At 44.1% G+C, this 23,339-nt stretch overlaps 1 protein-coding gene across 2 annotated transcripts in view; it reads left to right on the top strand.

The window, feature by feature from the left end:
* Positions 1–2,400: 2,400 nt before the first annotated feature.
* The window catches only part of PRKCA (protein kinase C alpha), a 392,291-nt gene continuing 371,352 nt past the window's right edge, over positions 2,401–23,339 (top strand). The window contains exons 1-2 of one of the 2 annotated variants that reach the window (XM_027625641.2): positions 2,401–2,826; positions 5,829–5,860. In XM_027625641.2, the coding sequence (XP_027481442.1) occupies positions 2,654–2,826; positions 5,829–5,860 (205 nt within the window). In that variant the 5' untranslated portion in view covers positions 2,401–2,653. The remainder of the gene's footprint in view (positions 2,827–5,828; positions 5,861–23,339) is intronic. The other variant, XM_027625640.2, reaches the window with a different exon arrangement.

Raw genomic sequence — 23,339 nt, 5'->3', positions numbered from 1 at the left:
CTTTGATCCCAGCCCACAGTCTCTGGGTCCTGCTGGTCTAAACAACGCCTCTCCGAAGAGTCTCAAGCTTACTTCTCAAAGGCAGGGCTCACAGAGGAGGGTTCTGACAAACTCTATAGTCAGTCTACCATTCCCTGTTCCTTCCTGCACTTTCTCCATGAAGCAGCTGACTCTAAAGTAATTACTAATGCCCAGGACTGACTGACCACTCCCTCTCCTCCTTTCTGTAAACCCCTCCAATTCAGTGCTACCAAGGAGACTTCGCAGGTGGGCTGCAGGGGCAAACCGGGGCCCACATTCCCATCAGTCCTTCCCACTGCTTGGGAATCCCGCTCCAGGTGCCTCTCCCTCCCCTAGTCTCCACAAGTGTGCTAAGCTGTAGGCAATTGACCACTGAAGCTTAGCCCAGTTATCAGTCAACCAACTTCTAGTTAGTTCTCTCTACACCCACAAGGAATGACAGTAATAACTGAGGCAAGAAAGCAAAGCCACAGCCGGAAAGAGATCTACTGTCTCCGTCTGGTCTACCCATTGCTGAGATCAGTCACTCCACTCCACACCTGGGAGGTGATCCCGCGGCTGCCATAGCCCATTTGGTTCTAGCTTATCTTCCCTATTTCTTTGCTCAGGGATTACAGTATGAGCAACCCCCCACCCTCCAGTTCTGCCATTTTCTTTTTCCACCGTTACATCAAAGCTTCAGGGAAATAGAATCTTGTCTTCATAAGATGTGTGAGAACCACTCTTAAATTAAGATGGTTATGAGGAAAGAATTGGGTGTTTCATTCTACTGTGCTCGATTGGATTTACAATCAATAAATAATAAACAACCATGGCTTGGGAGGGATGCTTACAGTGTTTTGTGGAAAATTTGATCAATTTTCCCATGCCCTGCTTTTCATTCCTTCCCTTGCCTCTTCCTTTTTTGGCCTCCTTGGCTTGGAGGAGCTGCCATGACTGCTGAAATTTCTGACCCGAGTATCAGGCAGGGACAGTCTCTTTAAGCACTAACAACTTTGGCTCAAGAGTTTGTAAATGGGCCAGCAAAGTGCAGACTCCACTAATGGTCAGTCAATAGCTTACACTACATTTCTAGAATCAAGCATTCAATTAGGCAATCTTAAAACGTGGTAGCCTATGTGATCTTTGTGATATGCTCTAAGGTGACATGTACCTTCAAAGTTTTTTTCCTTTTCTTTTCTCCCCTAAACTTCTTGAAGACTTAAACAACGTGTTCTTTTTCTTGATGTTCTTCAGCTCCTGTAGTTGTTTTGTGAACTTAGTGAATCTTGCAACGAGGTGAGTCGATAGTGAAAGGCTGGGGGATGGTTGTTTCCCTTATGTATTTTAGCATCCTGGAGGCAAAACTAATAAATATTCAGCGAATGATGAGCTGGTACATCCCCACGTGCGTCCTTTGCAGATCCATGCCAGTTACCCTTTCATAAGCAGTTTTACTTGGTAATTTACTAGGGCTCTGGCTGCACTCTGCACCTGCCAGTATTGCAGTAATTAGTTTATGGGTATTAGTTTATAGGATGCAAAATTATTTCTAAATTAAGGCTCTGGACTTGTAAAATCAAGAAAGGCTGACAATCAACGTTGTCACTGTAGTAGCCAGCGAGTAACGGGATAAATAAGTAGGACAAGTCCTGAACCATCATCCCACGTGCACATTAGAGGTCTATACAAGATGCAGGTGAAAAACAGAGGCAGGTGGTAGGGTCCTTGTGCGATGATTTACAAACACGCCGTTGCTCTTGTCATATATAAGCAGCGCTGGGGGAGAGGAGGGAAGGGTTTGGGCATTTTAGGGCACAGGCATGTGGAGTGACATAAAACCTGAGCATCGCGGCCAGGAGCACCGGCGGGTCCTGGAAGGTGGGGAAGGGCGAGCCTCCGAGCAGGTCGGACCGAGAGGCGGCGGGGGGCGCCGCGCGGAGCCCCGCGCAGGGAGTGGGACTTCTCACCGGAGCGAGGGCGGCCGGGAGCCAGGAGCCAGGAGGGGAAGGATGAGCGGGGGAGTGGGCGGAGGGAGCCGGGAGAGCAGCGGGCAGAGCCCGAGGGCGGAAGAAAAGGAGGAGGGCGAAAGGGAGGAGAGCGGGCGGAGGGCGGGGAGGGGAGGGAGGGAAAGAGGAAAGGAAAAAGGCGGCGGAGGAGAGCGGCCCGCCCCTCCCAGCGTCCTCCTCCGCTCCCAAATTCGGGGGGGGCCCAGCCCAGGCGGCCGCCTGCCCTCCCGGGGCTGCTCGCAAAACGCGGAGGCGCCGACTCCCCGGGCGCCCGCGTCCGCCCGGCGCGCGCCCCCGGCCCCGCGCGCGCCCCCGCGGCTCTCGCGCTCGGGGCATGCGCGGTGGGCGGTGCCGCTCCGGGCCGCCTCTGCCGCGGAGAGTAGGAAGCGCGAGCGCCGGGCGCCGGGCTGTCAGTGAGCGTGGGGCCAGCCGGCGAGCAAGCGAGCGGCTCCGGCTCCGGCTCCCGCGCCCGCTCCGGCCCGACTCTCCCCGGCCGCCGCGGCCGCCGCTGCCGCGACCTCGGCTGCCGGCCGGCGCTCCCGCCCGGGGTCGCCCGCCGCCCCTCCCCCGCCCGCCCCCGCCCCCCCCGGCCCTCCCGGGCTGCTGCCGCTCCCCGCTGGAGGCAAGAGGTGGTTGGGGGGACCATGGCTGACGTTTTCCCGGCCAACGACTCCACGGCGTCTCAGGACGTGGCCAACCGCTTCGCCCGCAAAGGGGCGCTGAGACAGAAGAACGTGCACGAGGTGAAGGACCACAAATTCATCGCCCGCTTCTTCAAGCAGCCCACCTTCTGCAGCCACTGCACCGACTTCATCTGGTAGGTGCGCGCGGGCCGGGGCGCACGGCTGGGCGCCCGAACACCCACCCCACCCCGCGGCGCCCGGGGCTGGTGACCGGTCCCTCTCTAGTCCGAGTCACTTCGTCCCGGGGACCCTCGCTGGGGCCCCTCAGCCCCGGCGCGCCTGTTCTGGGGCTGCCTCACTCGGGGAACTTGGGGAGAGCCGGCCGAGTCCGAACTCTCGCCCGGAACGACACGCGCGCGCCGGGGACACTCGCGGGCAGGACTCCCGGGGAAGTCGCCGCCAGGTCACACACCCCTTGCCGCAGGAGGGAGGCTGGCTCCGCGCCGCGGTGACCCTGATCCCTTCCGCGGGTCTAGTGTCCCCTCCGTCTCCCAGGCGCGCCCGCCCTTCTGTACGGACAGGGGAGCCGCCGCTTGCTGGCTGTGAGCGAAGGGGAGAGCGAGAAAGGGAATCCAAAGGGCAGAGTTTCCCGGAGAAACGCCCGGAGTAACCGGGGAGCGGCGGCGATTGCGCGGTGCGGTCCAAGTTACTGGCGAGCGGGGCTGGGCGCCTTCGGGGGTGTGTGTGTGTGTGTGTGTGTGGTTTCCCAGCGGGCTTGGACTGCTCTGGAACCTTGGGTCCTTGCCTACTGTAGCTTGTATCTGCTGGGCACGGGAGACTGGACTTTCCAGGGTGAGCCCAGGGAGAGCCGAGAGGCAGCAAACTGTTGAAAGCTTGCAGTGGGGGAGGGGAATTAAAACCGAGCAGGCAAATGGCAGTAGGGCAGAGGGAGTCTTTTTAAAATAGACCCTGTCAGCACGAGATTAGACCTGCAGCCCGGCTGATGAGGACAGAGGCCTTAGTTAAGAAAACTGTAAGGTGTCGGAGTTCAGGTACAGAGTTTACAGGGAATGCCGGTATTGTGGGCCCAGGGGTTTGGGGGGGACCTCTAAAGGGATGGCCTTCAGGGGTCTTTGAATCCTGCGGAACTAGGCAGAACTGTATATACCTTCTTCTAGTGAGAGCTAATGGTTCTTACTCTCAGAACATGGTGACCCTCCCCCCCCACCCCCCAAAGTTTAGAAAGCTGAACCGTATAGAACCGCAGGTGCTCCAGTTGGAGCAGGGAGCAGTTTTTTTCTCAGGTTGGCAGATACCTGGCCTTTTTCTATCTCCTGTTCCTGAATGTAGGTAGGAAACTCCCCAAGTCAGAGTTATGGTGAAGGTTCCTTAATTCCTGTCTCTCATAGGTCAGGGGGCTGCACTGGGGTGACAGTGCCACAGGGCCACTACCCTCTGTGGCATGTATCTTTTGGGGCCCTAGGCAGAACTTACGGATGGCTGTGTGAATCCATCAAACCTGGGGGGGGGGGAGCAACTCCAAGGATGAAGTCCACAAATGTGCTAATAAGATGCTTAATTTTTCCTTTATGGATGGCATCTGAATTCACCCCACGGGGGGGGGGGGGGATATCATAAGCCCCACAGATATGCTAATAAGGTGCTTAATTTTTTTCCTTTAAGGATGGCATTATCTGAATCCATCACATCTGGAGGAAATCACCTCTAAGGGCCCCACAAGCGTGCTAAGATGCTTAACTTTTCCTTTATGGATGGCTATTCAAATCCATCACGCTTGGGGAAAAGCATCTCTAAGGGAGAGTCCCCCCCCACCCCCCCCCACACACGGTGCTAATAAGGTGCTTTTTCCTTTCCTTTTTGGAAATCTCAGAAGTACTTTCATGAAAAGCACAGCCACCTTTGCGAATGATTTCCACTGTGTAGTCATTATATGAAGCAGTTGTGCTCGAAGCGACTATAGATAAGGCTATCTAAGTTCTTGGAGCATCAGGGCAGGAGGTTACTGCATCTAAGGGGACTTGTTCAGCCTCCCATGCCAATTGTGAGATGCAATAAAAAGGGAGCTTTCAGACTGCAGACTACTTTTGGCGGGGGGAGGAGTAGGTGAATTAGGAAAGGAACATACATAATCAGGCTAGCTAATGTCTTTCCACTATCAGTTCCCCTGGTGAACTGCTATGGTACTTGAGGTCACCAGGTGTAATGTGAAGTGGAAAATAAAGGTCTCCCTGAGTAATTCCTGTAATACTTCTCCTAATTAGAAACTACTTGAAAGTTCCAAGAAAATATTCACCAGGATTATCTAGCAGTGGTTTTAACTTAAGTTGTCTGTCTTTTTGTCTATGGGTCCTTAATTTACAAGTTTGTTTTAAATATTAAAATACTTTAAAACTATAAATGTTTGGGCTTAAATCTGGTGGAATGAGTAAGTTATATATAAAGATGCATGAAGTGCTTTGTCAACTTTAAATGCTATGTAAAGAGATTATGACTAACAATTTTAATGCAGTTGATCGTAGTTGAAAGTGTTTACAATTTAATGCTCAAAGTAAATCTTCTAATTTGCAAGAACAAAATAGCCTCTGTATTTGCTTTCAATGCTATTGATGCTCTAAAAAAATTAGACATAACTTCAAATGCAACCAATAAAAACATTTTGTGAAATCTGGCTCCTTTTAAACCAAAATTTAATGTGGGGTGGTACTGTTTGGTGGTTTCTAGATACCTATTTGAAGTACATTCACAGCAAATGAAGCCACTTTCTAGTTGTGTTTAGGGAGAAAAAGGATTTTCATTTTGTCTTTAGGGACAAAATTAAAGCACTTCCTTCAATCGTAAAGTCTTTATTTGTTGAATATTATAGCCGACTCTGAATATCATAGTCATGTTCTTATCTGGAAACTTAAGTATGGGTAACAAAGTGTAAACTGGAAAGAACCTTGATACATTGAAACAATTCAATGAGCCTCTCAATGAGCCTTTGGAGGCTATACAGAGGTTTTTCCCCCCCTCCCCAAAATTGGATTTATTCAGTACTCTAGGCATGTTTTTCCTATCAAATCATTGGTTTTTATGTACAAACCCTTAATTCTGTGGAATACTTTGTCTCATAACTGGCTTAAAATATGGTATACAACAAAATATGTTAAGATACTTTGTTGTTTCTGTTTTTCAGGGGGTTTGGGAAACAAGGCTTCCAGTGCCAAGGTAAGCTGCCACATTGGATTTTATTTTCAAGTACAACACGAAATAAGCATTCCAAACAGGAACAGTATTTCTAGTCCTCTTTTCTTTGTGATCCAAAAAAAAAATTAGATATTTTCAAAATGAGGTCTGTAAATTTGGGCCGTTAAAAAAAAAAATTGTATCGCCTAGTAATCTGCATATGGAGCTGCCTTTTTCTCATTGAAAAAAAAAAACCTTCCTGTAACTTTTATTTTTTGCCAAGAACATTCTTGTCAGAAACTGCTGTCTTTGTGTGGGTGTTGAGGAAAAGAAATGGAATCACTTTGTATTCATGTGGCTTTTCTTGTTCTTGCTCAGTTTTTGTTCTTTATCTCTTACCTATGCCCTGGGTTGGACTCTATAATCTTAGGCCATGCATCATTCTAGTAGTTCTGTTTTTGATTACTGATTATTGTTCAGAACCAAGTTAGCACATTTTAAAGTTTCCTAGATTATAACGGGTTGCTGTGCTAGGAGGCATGTTTTTCCTTTACTGTGAATGTGCCTTTAACGTGTACATGTACTACTGGTTGCATCCGGAAAGTCCATTTATTTCCACCTCGGATCTGTAGTCCCATTTTATACACATCAAGAATCTCCTTTCTTATTCTCTCCGTTCTGTTTGTTTAAACTTAATACTTTGTACCTTGTGAAGGCATCCCAGGCTCCTAGGCCACCGTCTAGCTCTCCTGATCACTATATTATGTTTGTTTAGTTCTGGTTACATTTCCCATCTGGGCATTGGTTTATTAGGGAAAGTGGGAAGTGTACATTCAACCCAGAAAACATTATCCTAACACTGTTTAGTAGTAAGCACGTTAGGGAGACACTGTGTACTTTAAAATTGTGCTAGTGAGTTAGCTTGTAAAGTTTTTCAAATTCATGAACTTGTTTCTTACACTTTCTAAATCTATTTTTGATGAAGGTATTTTATGGTGTCATCTACCTTCATGATGTGCTTCAAACCCCTATTGAATAAAAATCACTGAGTTACATTGGGAAATAAAGGGATATTCCTTTAAAGAATAAAGAGAACCATCTGTTGCATCCATCTTTATAAAAGATGAAAGGAAGGTGGAGCTCTTTACATTTCTTAGTTGTGGACCTGAACTTAGGCAATATTTGGGTCTCAGCTTGAAATGTGTTTTTTTTAAGTTTAAATGTAGAAAGTGTGGTTCTGAGCAACTGATTTGCATCTATTGTAATATTTGGGTGGGAACCTATGGAAACATAAGAATACTTGAGAAAGGCATGCTAAACTCTACCATTTCTTACATACGAAGACTTCAGGATAAGGTTGGTCCCCTTTAGACCTGCTTGTTGGAGTCAGTTTTGTTGGTGAAATCAGAGTGGCTATATTAGGGGGCACAAGGGGGGGCCTGCATGATCCCCCCTCCCCCGGACTGTATGGACTTATTTTTGAGTGGATTAGCAGATTAATAGTTCTATGTCAGCATAACTGTCCTAAAGTAAAAAGTGAAATTCTATGCCCTCTCTTTCCTTCAGGGATAAGTTCTTAAGATATCCACTCATTGGGGCGCCTGGGTGGCTCAGTCGTTAAGCATCTGCCTTTGGCTCAGGTCATGTTCCCAGAGTCCTGGGATCGAGCCCCACATCGGGCTCCTTCCCTGCTCAGCGGGAAGCCTGCTTCTCCCTCTGCCACTCCCCCTGCTTGTGTTCCCTCTCTTGCTGTGTCTCTCTGTCAAAAAAGTAAAAATCTTAAAAAAATCCACTCATTCATAGCTTTTAAGAGATCAAAATTTTAAAGATTTTTTTTTTTAAGATTTTATTTATTTATTTGACAGAGACAACGAGAGCAGGAACACAAGCAGGGGGAGTGGGAGAGGGAGAAGCAGGCTCCCTGCAGAGCAGGGAGTCCGAAGCGGGACTCGATCCCAGGACCCTGGGATCATGACCTGAGCTGAAGGCAGACGCTTAACGACTGAGCCACCCAGGTGCCCGAGATCAAAATTTTAAATTCTATCATTTGCTGTTCCCCCACCCCAGAGTATATGGTGGATGTCCTTCACCATTAAAACCTTTGTCCTAACTTAGTGGTGCATGTGTGGGTGTATCAAGCTTATCCGTTTCTCTATTTTAAGTTCTTACTAGTCCAATGTTGCTGTCAATATCCTTGGACACTAGTATTTCTAGAATACCTAGAAGAACGTGTGTGCACTGTAAGTTTTAGGGAGCATAGCTACGTTGCTCTCAAAATGTTACAATTTACATCTTCAGTATTGAGTGTCCCCTTCCTTTCACTCTTACCAATATTGGAGAATGCAGGTCTTTGACGTTTTTGCTCTAGTAGGTGAAAAGGCCCCCTCCCTCCCCCAAATCTTCATCTGGATAAGTCTGAACATTTTTCAAACTTGTTTTAGCCATTTCTATTCTGTGACTTGCCTTTATCTAATACTCGAAATTTAGTTTTTACAAGCTAGACAAAATAGAGCAGTGAATATGTAATGTACTTCATGCCCTGTTCTTTGAAGAAGTAAACCACGGGTCTCCTTACATGAGTTTCTGTACTGCATCTACAAGTCTGAATTCATAAACTATTTCAAATACAACCTATGTAACATGCTATGTGCTTGTCTTGTTTAGTGTCTGTCCTCTATATTTGACTTCGAGTAGACATATAATTATGTTAGCTCAGGACAGTGCTTTTTAACTGTACAAATACAGTTACCTAACACTTCCATTTTGACATTCTCAAAAGTACTAACATCTGGCCATTTTATTTTTAAGTTGGCTCCATGCCCAGCATGGAGCCCGACATGGGGCTCGAACTCACAACCCTGATATCAAGTCCCGGCTGAGACCAAGAGTTGGATACTTGACCTACTGAGCCACGTAGGCGCCCCCCCCCCAACATCTGACCATTTTAGAATATATTTAGGTTAGAATATACTTGTCTTCTCTTAACGTTCTCCAACTTAAAATTTTTCCTGCTCTGTTTGGTAGTCCCATTCATCAAGAGGGTATTTCCTCCTCCTCCTGGGCCTTTGGCAATAGACCCTCTGAAGATGGCAGCTAGGGTTGAGACTCTTATTCCTTATCAGTTTTCTCACCTGATGGAGGCAGCAACTTCTAGCTCCCGGTATGTAGTAGGTCACTTTGGTCAGTAGGTACAATATCTGTAGCTAAGTATACTTTAGAGAGGCACATATGCTCCAAATGAGTCCCTATAAGATAGCTTTAAAATAGTCATTATTTCACTTAGTCTCCCAGTTCTTAACGCTGACTCAAGATGTGAGGTGTTATCCTTCAAAACTTCTAATCTGTGCTATTTAGACAACCTTTTACAAGCATATAAAGATTTTTCCCCGGGCGCCTGGGTGGCTCAGTTGGTTAAGCGACTGCCTTCGGCTCAGGTCATGATCCTGGAGTCCTGGGATCGAGTCCCACATCGGGCTCCCTGCTCAGCGGGGGGTCTGCTTCTCCTTCTGACCCTCATGCTCGCTCTATATATCTCATTCTCTCTCAAATAAAATCTTAAAAAAAAAAAAACTTTCCCCTACTTCTTTCCTTCCCCAAGATGTAATCTGAGTGGAAGCAGGAAACTTTTCTGAAGATCTATTGGATTGTTGCCCCTTGCACTCCGTGGACACTATGCCCTTTAGATTGCAGTCTAGGTGGCCAGCCCTGAAAAAGTGGATATTACCTGGGCAAATCACACAGCAGGATCCCACTGAACATTTGCTGCCTAAAATAGTGAAACCAAGGGCCCTAAACACTGGGGAGAACAAAGAAGGGTGCAGAGTAGATCGAGAAGCCACGAAATAATTCTCTTAAGATTCTTAGAGATGAAGACAAGCTTGTCCCTTTGTAGATCTGAAATACCCCCGATGACAGAATTTGCCTTTTGATTTTTGTTTGGCTTCACATTCTCCTGGCTTGTTTGATCTCCTCAGGGCTGATTTCCTCCTGTGAGTCTAGCAGAGAGCTGGGCCTCACCCACAGCCTATTCCCTCCCTCCCTCCCTCTCCCCAGGAGAGGGAGAAAAGTTTGGTCTGGTCACTGAAGTTGAGATTCAAACCTGGAAGGTCTGTCTCCTGTCGGTAGTCTCGTGCACTGGCTGCTTCCAAGAGCTGTTGTCCTGGAACTGCAGAGCCATCCACCACGCTGCTCAAATGTTGTCTTCCTCTGAGGCAGGGGGGCCAAAGGGTCTTCTCTCTTACTTTGACCACTGGAAAAGGGAATGAGCCAACTTGACTCCCCCCCACCCCCCCAACAAGACTGGCTCACTTCTCCTTTCAGTGATAGAAACAGCCTCCAAATGGGACCTGCTTATTTGGTGTGCCAAATACTTACATAGCCTGATACATCTGATTCATCTTAGCATGTTTTTTCTGCTTTTTCTGTTCTTTAATGTCACAAATCAAAATGAATGACTAAGCCAGGATCTTTAAGATACCCTAAAGAGACAGCATCAGAATCCATCCCCACCAAACCGTGATCAGTAGGAGACTAGGGCTCTGAATGATCAACACTGGATATTTGAGGGGTCTGTAGGGAACTGAATGCACATTTGTGTGACTTCAATATGCTGCTCTGAATCTGTTCTGAACCCGGAGCCATTTCTCTGCTAAGCACACACCAAATATTGTACTTAACCTGTGACTCTAGCTGAAGCTCTGTTTTTTTTTTCAGCAGTTATGGGTTAAAAATCTGTTTCCCTTAGCTTTTGACATTCCATTTTGAAGGCGTGTTTCAGGGTAGATCTTTCCATCAGCTCACCTGAGCGGGAGGGTGTTTCTTATCCCTTCTTTAAGAATGAAAGTTGATGTTTGAGGGAGGAAGAAAGTTCCCCCGCCCTCCCCTTCTTGGCTGTGTAAGCAAAGGAATTCCAGAAAACCAGACTGATTTAAGGGAGGATGACCTTTAACAGAGAGGGGATGGAGTTGGCAGCTTTTCAGAAAAGGCTGTCTAGTTATCACAGCTTTTGGGATGCTTATAGGATGCTGGGGGCCAAGCAGGGTGGACACCAAGTGCCAGGAGATAGAAGGGGGGCTGAGGTCCAAGTAAGTTGACTGCCTTTAACAGACTTGTCGTTATGTACTAGATCAGCCACTCCTAAACTCTTAGCAACAACCTGCTGATTTTTACAGTTGACAACAGGATTTTCCAACTTCAAACCTGGGGTTAGCATCTCAGCACCCCATTTCTCATTGGTTAGTCCTCAGACCGGAAGCTGTGTTAACTATAAGTGAGCTCCCGGGGTCATCAGTACAATTCTGGGAACACCAATCCATGGAAGAATGTAATTTGAAATTCTGCTGGTTTTGCTCTGAGGTCTGATCAAAGGATTTCCGCTTCGAAGATGAAATTGTTCAGGAATACCTAAAACCTAGAGAAGCACAGTACAGATGGGCAGTTGGAACTGCTTTTTTTCCCAACACTTTCTTCCTTCACAAAAATGCATGAATACTTGGTAGAAGCAGGGATGCACGGACAAAACCGTTGGGTATTCCCATTTGGTGCTGTATCCTTGTTCGGAAACAATTTCTGATTAATGGCTTTCTGAATTGCTACTTTCACTTAGTGCATTAAGTGCAAGCGTTCTGTTTTACTCACACTCCCAACCAGAATCCAGTGCTGTAGCCTATGGAGTGGTTCTTCCTTCTGCTAGGCAGTAGAAACCCTAATTATTGTTGCAGGTGAATCTGACATTGGAGTTTCCGCTTTAATTTTATGATATGATTTTACTACCCTCTGAGTGTTTCACTCTCCTAGGTAATGTTATTCAGACTTAAGTTTTTAGGCCTATGAACCCTTAGCTTGCTCATTTGTTTTCCATCAAAGTATTGTTTTCAATCAAAGTATAGTTTTCAAAATAGCATTCATTGCAGAGTTTCCCCGATCAGGATGAAGTCCAGCTCCTCAGCAGGATATTTCAAGTCTGTTTTGCTTTTCCAGGCTCGTCTAAGGATGCTTTCCTTCTCTCCACCCACCAGTCATTGCAAATAAGTTGGTTTCCCAGAAAGTGTCCTGTTCTGATCCAACTCCCCCCCCCCCCCCATCAACACCTGTTTCACCTGCGAGTCTCAGCCTAAGTTTAATTGGGATCTTTTCCATCCTCCTTGCTATTTTGGATGCTTTCCCCATCCTAGGACCCTTCACCCTGCGTCGTTTGTCTCCTCTGCTAGCCTTGAGAACAAGTGAGTCTTATTTCTGTCTCCCGGGTTTAATGCGGGGCCTGGCGCTTGGTAGATACTATATAAATATTTGTTGGGTGTGTGATTATATAAAAGAGAGATGATATGAATGTCCATAACCAGAAGGATCCCAGTGAACTTCTGCCTGCATACCATTTTTTTTAAATCTAGTTTATAGTTCAAAGTTCTGTCAACTAGGATAGATCTTTAGGTGGCTTAAAAAGTATTTTCTTGGGCGCCTGGGTGGCTCAGTCGTTAAGCGTCTGCCTTCAGCTCAGGTCATGATCCCAGGGTCCTGGGATCGAGCCCCGCATCGGGCTCCCTGCTTGGCGGGAAGCCTGCTTCTCTCTCTCCCACTCCCCCTGCTTGTGTTCCCTCTCTCTCTGTCTCTCTCTCTGTCAAATCTTAAAAAAAAATTTTTTTTCTGAAGCTAAGCAAATCTATTCAAAATAAAGAACAGAAAATGCTAATTTGTATCTGTAAGTTCTATGCAATGCTAAATCTAATAGGAATAAACCACTTAATGTGCCTCCTGTCTTTAGAGAAGTATCTAGGTATCCGTAATGAATCGTATTGCCACAAATGAAACCAGAGCCTATTCTGGACCACAGCTGGAGCCGGGAAAGGTCTTGGGTACAGGGTGAAAAATTAAAACCAGGGGTGCCTGGGTGGGGTCAGATGGTTAAGTGTCTGCCTTCAGCTCAGGTCATGATCTCCAGGTCCTGGAATCGAGCCCCACGTCCAGCTCTCAGCTCAGTGGGGAGCCTGCTTCTCCCTCTCCCTCTGCGTCTCCCCTTGCTTGTGCTCTGTCTCTATCTCAGATGAATAAAAATCTTTAAAAAAAAAAAAAATATATATATATATATATAGCTCCACTACACGTACTTGGTACAGTCCTTTAAATGTTCTATCTTACTTCAAGGTGGCTAATAGCTGAAACCCAGACGGTCATGCTCCAGAGGGAGTAGTAGCTCAACTTTATTGATTCTGATATTTTTAAACTTCGTGTACCTGAAAGGTTTCTGTGCCTTGATGTGAGAAGGGCCGGATGAGCGTGGCAATAGAAGCATCTGAGTGGAACTATTAGAACTGAATTAGTCACTTTAAAGATCTCAGTCCGTTGAGAGGGAAGACGAACGGTCAATGCTGCAAGATGCTGGATGTGTTGGAGTGCTCACTTTTTGCATGCGTTCATCCTATGAAGCACAGGATCTTCTCCCCTTAGAAATGAGTGTGCTGAAGAACATACCAGACTGGCAGGGTGGAGCAGACTTCCTATTGAAACAGTTCTGCAGAAAACATTTTTCAGAGCCAAATGGAAACTTTTTCGGTACTTACAAAGCCTGGATTTATATTAGAGGAAAGAATGATGCCATGAAGGGAAACATGGAAACGTTTCTTGGTGACAGAATTAAGGCTTCGCTGTCCTCCTGTCAGAATTTCCATGACAAACCCTTTATTTCAGGTCTTGTTTTCTAAATGGTGCAACCTTAGGTTAGACTTTCAGCCTGAGAAGTGAACACTTCAGGATTGATATTGGTTAAGTTCTGATCTTGTGCTGACAAATCATTCCCCTCCATTACATTTTTGATAGAAATCTATTTCCAGAAGCCATTTTCCCCTTTGTATAATTTAACAGAGGGCTTTGATGTTTCTTCTGTTCATTAGGCTTATGCCACTAGCTTGACTATGGAGGTGTGGAAAAATGAAGAGTCGTTTAACTCAGTAAACTTACCCTGCCTACTGCTCATAGGAGATAATGCCAGATGTGTGGACCTGCTCTGTGTATCGTGCCAGGCACCGCGGGGCATGGGTCAGAGCCCCTGGCATCAGAGCAGAGAGAAACACTGGATGAGGAAAACTTCGTAATAGAAGGCCGGATGAAGTGTGGGGCTTGTTGAAGCATGTGGGGAGAGGTTTTCTCGGCTTGTTAGGAGGAGGATACAGAGAATTTCCTTTGAAGAGATGGGGGAAGGTTTTCTAAAGGGAGGGGAATAACTGGAGCAAAGGACAGGGAGGGGTGAAAGACTCACGTCCAGGGAGCAGCATAGACCGGGATAGAGGGGGGCATACTATTCGGGATGTCACCAGTGCTGATCCGCAACCGAAAAGTGGATTCCACAAATGTATGTAGAACTACATGCTTTTCCCCCACATACTGCTTCTGTGCCGACACAGGGTTTCCTATCTTTTTAGGTTTCCTAGTTTGCAGAAGAAGGTGGCAGTTACGGGAGACTAAAGCATTGTATCTCCATGTGAAAGACAAATTGTATCGGAGCTTAGAAAATAACTTAGAAAGTGCATGGCTTTGACACTATTCCAAGGTGGGGGGGTCTCTCTTATGAACCTGGTACGGTTGATGACAGCATCCTGTTGGAAGCCCAGGGTGTTACAGCGTGGAAATTGTGTGATGAGAGGTGAGATGCTGAGACAATATTTGCTCATAAACATTAATAAGGGGAAGAAGAACTAGCCTATTTAAAATCACGGTTTTGGAAACCGCGTACTAATTGTCATCTTCTGGCTCATCAGTGGTTATTCGTTCTCCATGGTGCTAAACTCGGGAGATCATAAACCTGATCAGAAACCTTTGTGAAGGAAGGCAGAGGGGTGCTGCAGAGCACTGCAGCTCGGAACAGAAGATGGATTTTCATGTGGGTTCAGATTTGAAACAGAAAAACTCCTGTATTACTGCTACGGTGCGGACCTGTGTTTAGGAGATGCTCATCCCCTGCGGGGAGCTGGCCTTACCATTCCTGATCTGTAGGAGCAGACGCGGGGGCAGAGAGAAGTCAGGTTGTTGGTCCGTGGTCTGGTGCCCTTGAGACCAGGCAGGTTTAGTAAGTATATGGATTTAATGGGTAGTGGTTTACTATACAGCTATACAGATAAGTAGCCAATCCCTGTTACTTCTCTTTTCATTCGTTCTTCCTTTCCTGAGATTATCTAATAAAGTATGATTTGTGATGCCGTTTGTTGTAATTGGAATAAAACGCTCATCGATTCAAGAAAGCTAGGCATGTTCTTGTAAAGGCTTTTGTTAGCTTCCGTTTGGATTGGTCTTGAAATTAAGAGGCAGTAAATGAGCTTAATGTATTTTCCTTTTGAATGAGTGCATGCAACTATAATTCTTAAAACATGAAAATGGGAGATGACACAAAAAATCTTAGATGCTGCAACTTAATTCTTAACTACTTACAATGTAGAGAATAGTTCAAATCCTACTTTCATCTTACCCTGTTTTTCTTCGGTGTAATTGTAATCATAAGCTGTGCACGGATGTTTAACATTTAATAGGTGGATTACAAAACAATGATCAAGTTATGAGTCATTTGCCTGATTTCGAAATCTTAAATCTTTTTCACATGCTGAGTTTGATCATTAAGTTGACTTCTGTTTAGTTTCACATTACTTTCTTCAATCCGAATGACTCATTAAGATGGAAAACCTCATTCTTAAATTTTCTCTCTACCACATGCGTACCTTTAAAAATCCAATGAACATTAAGCAGTTCAGAAGCGTGCAGGACTGATTTTTATTTAGGTCTAAATGCAAGTTTAGGGATAAGAGTTGAGATGCATGGTCTTTATTTTCCCTTTTTGCTTAATTGTACCTGCTGGTACTGAGCAGAGTCTGTGCTTATGTGATGCAAATTAACTTGCAGAATTGCATTTTATAAAGATTAATTATCGGGCGGGAGCTGGAGTAGTTGGTATGATTAAGACTTGCCTTAGTGGTCTAAAGCAAATCTAATAAAATGCGGTAGAAGAATAAGCTGAAAGGTGAAGGGGTAGAGCAGGGGATAACTCATTGGATGAGGCTCTGGGTTTATTAAACTTTGTATTATACCTCTCATTGTATTAATGTTTTCTATGACTTAAAGCACAAACTCAAAAAATAAAGCGTTCATGATGGTAACTTGGATAAGATGGTAAACTGACTCTCATTGGTACAGAACTAATGAAGGCCCAAGTTTTATCTCAGAATTTTGAAATGCACTGTTACTTTTTGGTCCTTGTTTGCATTTTCTGTGTATCCCTTTTATGTTGAATTTGATAGGTTTATTTTGTCCTAACAGCCTGCAACTATATGGAGACGTCCTTGGGATATTTAACTTATTTGAAATGGTAGAATATATTCACATGAGACGGGCAAAACTTTTGGTCACTGAGAAAGAACCTGGACAGCTCTTACACAGCATTGGATTTCATATTGCTTAAGTTACATGTGCTTAGGTGATAAAAACATGCTTGTGTTTAAATGTGGGTTAATAATCTGAGTTAATATACATCTAAATCCTCCCCTTTGTTTTCCTCCTTGGTGATTTCTGTAGTCACAGGATCAGGAAGAGCCAGGTTCTTGGAATTTTATTATTTAAGCAATCTCTACACCCAAAGCGGGGCTCGCACTTATAACCCCAAGATCAAGAGTTGCATGCTCCACCGACTGAGCCAGCCAGGCACCCCCATGTTTTTAGAATTCTAGAGCAAGAAAGGACTATGGAGACTATGTAGTTGAGGTCCTTGAATTTATAGCTGTGGGGTTGGCCCAGCAGAGTTTAAGTGACTTGATATAACCACACAGTTGTGACCACCTACATCCCTAGCCCCAGCTTCCATCCATTGTTACCTTCCTGCTGCTTGGTAGCTCGTAAACCTTTGTACTCTGTAGCCTTGATTCTTAGGTGCTGTTTCCAGTAAGTATAGGTGCTCATCCAATCTCTGTATTTAAAGAAAAGATACCAGGAATCTGCAGACAAAGTAGGCACTAGATTCCTTTTATTTGAAAAATGGCTGTGCCTTCTAGGGATGAATATGCATCTTGCTCTAAAGTCTAGGAGTTTTGTTAAGGATCGTGTCTTTGTCTTTTATAGTGTAGATGACCAGTCTGGGAATAAGACCTTGAATTTGTGTTGGATAGGAATCTGAGCAAGAGAGAGGACTACTTGAAATTACGTATTTTTCTTTGACTTTTGTCTTTCCAATTTTAACTCTTGATTCTTTAGGAACAGGCCACATTCCTATGTTTCTTCTCTATTAATCTTACACTGAGATATTACACCAGAGCTAATTTTTGTATTTTATATATTACCTGAAATATATATGCACAAATCAATTAGTATCTAGTTAATCTGCAAACGCACATCTTTCTAGTAGCCCCCTAGACAAGATGCGAAGAGTGACTGAATGGAACCATCGAGTTTACTTGGTTTTTGCCTTCTGTAGTAAAAGTAACTCCATCCGTGGGGCACCTGGGTGGCTCAGTCGGTGAAGCGTCTGCCTTCGGCTCAGGTCATGATCCCAGGGTCCTGGGATTGAGCCCCGAATTGGGCTCCCTGCTCAGTGGGGAGCCTGCTTCTCCCCTTGCTTGTACTTTCTCTCTCTTGGTCAAATAAAATCTTTAAAAAAAGGTTAATGAAGGGGTGCCTGGGTGGCTCAGTCGTTAAGTGTCTGCCTTCGGCTCAGGTCATGATCCCAGGGTTCTGGGATCGAGCCCCGCGTCAGGCTCCCTGCTCGATGGGGAGCCTGCTTCTCCCTCTCCCACTACCCCCTCCTTGTGTTAACCTCTTTTGCTGTGTCTCTGTCAAATAAATAAATAAATCTTTAAAAAAAAAAAAAGTGAGAAAAAAGTAAATCCACCCTTAGAATTTATTTCGGGACAGGAGTACAGCCAAATACAGAAGTCATAAGTCATAACTTTATTTTGTAGTTTCAGTGATGTTGATTTGAGGTTTTGACCTTGGTAATACAGATACGGTGATAGAAACACAAAATATACAAAATGACAGATCTGATGACATGTTTGTTTATGCATACCTTTCTCAAAATTTATTTTCTATCTAAACCCAAATAACATAAGTCTTGTAATTTTTCCCTGGAAAATTTTTCTTCATGTCCTAGATTCTTGGTGAAATTCCCTGCAATATTCTTGGGCATCTTTATTGCTCTGTCTTTGAGCCATGTTCAAAATTAGGAAATTCTAAGTGGAAAAAATACCACTGTTGACTTGATGTGTATGAATAATTTTGAAAAATTTTGATAGGACTTAAGTGTTGAGGGTAGGAAGCTTCCATGCCCCCTTCGTGACTGCTCCTTTGCACCTGCTTTGGATTATAGCCTGCCTTTTCAAGTAATTCTGTTCAATTTTCTGGAAAAAAAACCTTTGAACCTAGGCTAGGGTGGGCCAGTGAGTGGGGGCTTGTTACTGAGACACCAGCCACATCTCCTCTGCAGACGATTAAAATGTCCCTGGCTGTAACTGGGGTTCTTATCAAGCTCCTTCTTAAACCTTTGGAGGAAATAGGTGGTGTTTTTGTTTTGTTTTGCCTTCAAACTGTTACTTTGAACTTATTTTAGATTAGGAAAGGTGAAAAATGATACGGGGGGGGGGGGGGAGGTTTCCATAGATCTCTCACTGGCTTGTGTCAGTGTTACATTTTACATATATTTCCCTTATAATGTATCTGGGAGTACCTGGGTCTTTGGACCTGTGGAGCTACCCCTGGTCAGAATTTTCCCTGATCCCGATGCTCATTGTGCAGCATACCATGTTCCTCTATTTTCAGCAAAATGGCACCTGGGTGCAGAAGTTTGATTGGACTCAGGTTCAGTCTGGGTCATGGTTTTATAAGATGCCATTATAACCATGTGCATGTTAGTCACATGTATATTAACGTGGAAAGAACACCGGTGTATTTTCCTAGCAAAGTATCCCAAATTGAGGACTGTTTAGGTAGTGAAATTGGTTTGTTACATTTTGCAATATACAGTATGCAACATGGAAACACCTGCACGCTACATGTGGGAAACAGGTGGTCAGGTCTTTCCAAATGTATGTTCATTATACCTCTATGCAAATTTCGGTTTTTACCAAGTACTGTGGGTGAGAGGGAGTGTGTGTGTGTGGGTGTCTATTGGTGGCAGTGGAAAGAATTGCTAATTGTTAAATAGCTATTTACCTGTCTGAGTCTCATCCACAGTCCTTGTTCTACTTGCTCTTGGTCTTAATTTCCAACACAAGATCAAAATTGGCACTTCAGAGTAATTTTTGTGCACTGGAACATCGGGGGGCAAAGAGAATAAGCACATGAGAGGGGAGTTTGGTGTGTTCCTGTTTGAAGAAGCAGATATTCATCTGCTCTTGGACCTGCTGTGTACAGAAGCATGCATTATCTGTTGATATGGGAGAGGAGGGTTTTCATAAGAACTAGAGGGCCTGTTCACTCAGGAATTTAAAATTTAACTAGCTAAGGGGCCCCTGGGTGGCTCAGTCTGTTAAACATCTGACACCAGCTCAGGTCATGATCTCAGGGTCCTGGGATTGAGCCCCGTGTCGGGCTCCCTGCTCCGTGAGGGGTCTGCTTGTCCCTCTCCTCTTCCCCCCAACATGTTCTTGCTGTGTCTCAAATCTTTAAAAAAAAAAATTAAAAATAAAATTTAACTAGGTAAGTGTGACTTAGATGCATAGAAATCTAAAGGATACTTTTATTAAAAAAATCACATAGGAAGTGCTAGACTGGTAATTAGGTAATCTTGGTTTGAATCCAGTTTAGGCCCCTGTCCTCTTTGTAATGAGGGAGTTGGCCTCTCTTAAGGGGGGTAGCAAATATGTGACATTCTTGCCAGGGGCTATGGCAGAGAATACTAATCATGATCCTCTTTCAACTTCAGAATCCTCAACTCTGTACTCCAAGTAGCCTTAAATATCAGTTGATTGGAATTGACATGGAAGCCCAGCAAACTTACTTGCCATCCCTAGGCTGGCTACTTTCCAGGTCCCCTCCTAGCTGTTGCTCTCTCGAGGATAAGGAAGATGGGAGAGCTTGATCACCTTGCTGCCCAGTGTTTATATTTCTGCCTTTTATTCTTCCATATAAGGAGAGTATCTGAAAAATAATCATATGGTACTGAATTTAAAAAATACCATTGACATTTTGAAAGTTTCATGCAAAACAAATCCTTGGTTGCTAGGAATTAGTCTTAAGCAGGAATGGAGTTGGTTTAGGATGGGGTGCGGGGTGGGGGGAAGCTCTGTTTATTCCCTGATGCTGTTTTTATTAGCATGTAAAGTGTTAGATTTTTTCTGACTTCTGATGGGGCTAAGCCGACAATTTTTACTGTTCAATTTATGTGAACTTCTGAAGAGTTGAAATCTGGTATTTGTTTTGATTTTTGTGGTCTTTTACAGAGTTCTTTGGCCCAAGTAATCACTCTGGAGTCCCCCTTTCTCCTAATCTGTAGAAGAACTACTAGGAGCACACCTTGGTTTTTGACTTTGTGGGAAGCATGACAAAGGCTGAAGTAATGGGACCCTAACCTGAGCAGTGGTTGGTGGTAGTGGGAGTACAATGCTCTGTTGAGAAATGCATCCGAGGAAATCAGGTTGGAAGCAGTAAATCAGGATGCAATGTTCCTGAAATTGAACAGAGTTAAGGGAGAGGAGAAAAGCCCTATGGGGTGGGTAGTTTGTGTGTGTGTGTGTGTGTGTGTGTGTGTGTGTGTGTGTGTGTGTTCTGAAATTTTGCTTACAATCCTTTGAGCTGGACAGAACCCTAGGATTACTTTGAGTTTATAAGACTGCATGCTTTTGCATGCACAAATCTTATTTGTGCAAATTTGACCTTTAAAATCTCCATTACTGTCTCCTTATCCCTCTCCTTCTTGCCTCCTTTAAAAAAAAAAAAAAAAAACCTGGCCTTTTATATGAAGTGTTCAGTTTTATGGTTGATGTTGAGGCCTGAAGACTTCCATCTGCGGTTGGCTAGTGTAAATCTAATATATACCTAATGTTATCTACCAGGCACTGTGCTAACTGCTGGGAGTAACAGTCACTAAAATCTATTACGTATGGCCTTTGTGTATGGCTAGGTGTAAAGCATTTCACATAGCTATCTTATTTAATTTTCGTAACGAAACGAGGACAGGTTATTTTATGGATGAGGTGCAGAGGTTGTGTTGCCTGAATTCTACAACAAAGTGACTGTTTAGCTTAGTATTTGAATATAGATGGTGATTATGGAATATTTTTTTTTTAATCAAACATGGACTTTTGTGATCTTTCGTCCAAAAAAGTGGTTTTGGAAAGGTAAATTCTTCATGGATTTACATATTTTTGAAACGTTACCCATTTTTTTTTTTACAACTTGGATCCAGATGTTGTTCTCCCCCCACACACCCCCATCACTCACATTAAAATGTAGAAAATCTGTTGGTAAGAACATGTTCTTTAATTTCCTGTCCTATATTCTGGTGGGAGAGGAGAATATAAAACAAGTGCAGTCAAGCCTGGCAAACATTAAATTGAGGTTTCAAAGATGCATGGAATGAGTTTATATTTGATCAAAGATTAATTCAGTCCTACCATTTTACTTTCTAGGAGTGTCCTCTCTTCTGTCCTTAACCGAGGTAGGGAAACTTTGTAATTAGGTTTGCTGTATGCCTGCTCTGCCCATCTTTTTGAACTGCTACAATCAATTATGTTGAACTTACCCAGAGTCGGATGCAGTCTGGCCATCACAAACTTGGCTTCTCTTAGAATTGGCGGCATGTGCCTTTTTTTTTTTTTCACCAGATTTCCTATTTTGGGTTTCTATTTGACAGGGCTCTAATTTATCAGCATCTGTGAATTCTTGATACTCTAAAGTTTGATAAAGGAGGGATTTGCTGAAGGTGATGTGATCACCTTTGTTTTACTTTTGATAATCAGCTTATTTAAAAATGTTCCTATATTTTTATCATTTTCTACTTCCATAACTTCCAAACATTTGAAATCAGCTCTGTAAACATCTGTCCTTCATCCATAGGACTTAATTATTTCAATTCCTTTCTGCTCTATCCTTAGATCTTTCTCTTTTTATGTAGTTAGCTTTTATTTGAACATTAATACAAGTTTACAGGAGAGTTTCACAAAATGAGGTAAGAAATTTTAGGTTATGATCTAGTCAATGGACGGACACACACACACATTAACATTGCTTTATCTGCCCGGCACGGCGTCTAATGCTGGAGATATAAATAAGCCAAACTGAGACCATCTCTGCTGTAATCCCTCTAGTAATGGACCCAGCCACTAATCCAATAGTCACGTGGACAAATGACTATAGATAGACTGCTTATGGAATTACAAAGGAAAGGCATAAGGACTCTGCTAGTGGATAAAAAGGGGGCCTAACTTGGCTGGGGGTTCAGAAAAATCTCACCTAAGGAAACCACATTTGAATGAGCTCTTAAGGATGAAAAGGAGTTATTTAAATGAAAAAGGGAAAGGCTTTCTGGGCAAAGCAACCAGCATGTACAGACCCCCTACAAGGAAGGGGAGCATTGTGTTCTGGGAACCCAAAGCAGCCCTCAGTTACTAGAGTTTCTAAAGCAAATCTAACAATCTTTGTTAGTCTTTTTTTTAAGTTATGACTGTAAAATCATAAAAACAAGCATTTAATATTGCATATCTGCAGTAATGCATTCTTTTTGTTAGAGCAGTCATGAGTCATGACCACAGCTGCATGGCTATGGCAAATCCAAGAAGAACCTTATCAAGCCAAAATACTAATTATGTTTCACAAAAATGACTTGAATGATCAGTAAGGGAACATTGATGCTGTTTTCTAACCTCCACTTTATGGGTTTAGTTGGTGAATCCTTTTTTTAAATTGAGGTATAGTTGACATACAAAGTTAGTCTCAGGTGTACAATATAGTGAATTGACAATTCTATACATGATGTAATGCTACGCTAAGTGTAGTCCTTATCTGTCACCATACGACCTTATTACAACAGTGACTATATTTCCTGTGCTATACTTTTCATCCCCAAGACTTGAGAGTCTCCTGCTCTACTAACTGAGCTAGGCAGGCTCATCCCCGACACTTAGAACTCGAAGTTTGTACCTCTTAGTACCCTTCACCTATTTTGCCCTCCCCCCGCCCCCTGGAGTGTTCTGAGTGAGGGTGCAGAGTGACGACAAGCTGGAGAGGTAGGCAGGGGCCATCCTGCAGGTCTTGAATAGAAATCTTTAACCCAGTCTTTTAGCCTAGGACCCATGAGGATCTTTCACAGAGCTTTAAGGCAGAGGGTACCCAGATCAGAAATTCCTTGGAAAGGATCACACCTGTCATATGGAGAACTAACTAGAAGTGGGCAAGGGTGAATGGGACAGCCCAATGAGAGACCGGTCCTCATTCTAGTGTGAGATTTCCTACAACTGGAGAGGTCCTGGTAGAGAGATGTTGACAAATCCAGGGTCTATGTAGGTGAAATCAGTTGGACATGGTGATGAATTGGCAGTGGAAGGGGATGGACGGTTGT

Source organism: Zalophus californianus, chromosome 16 (assembly GCF_009762305.2).
Source record: "Zalophus californianus isolate mZalCal1 chromosome 16, mZalCal1.pri.v2, whole genome shotgun sequence".
NCBI lineage: Eukaryota > Metazoa > Chordata > Mammalia > Carnivora > Otariidae > Zalophus > Zalophus californianus.
The sequence above is the reverse complement of the archived record's forward strand: the minus strand, read 5'-3'. Positions and strand labels throughout refer to the sequence as shown.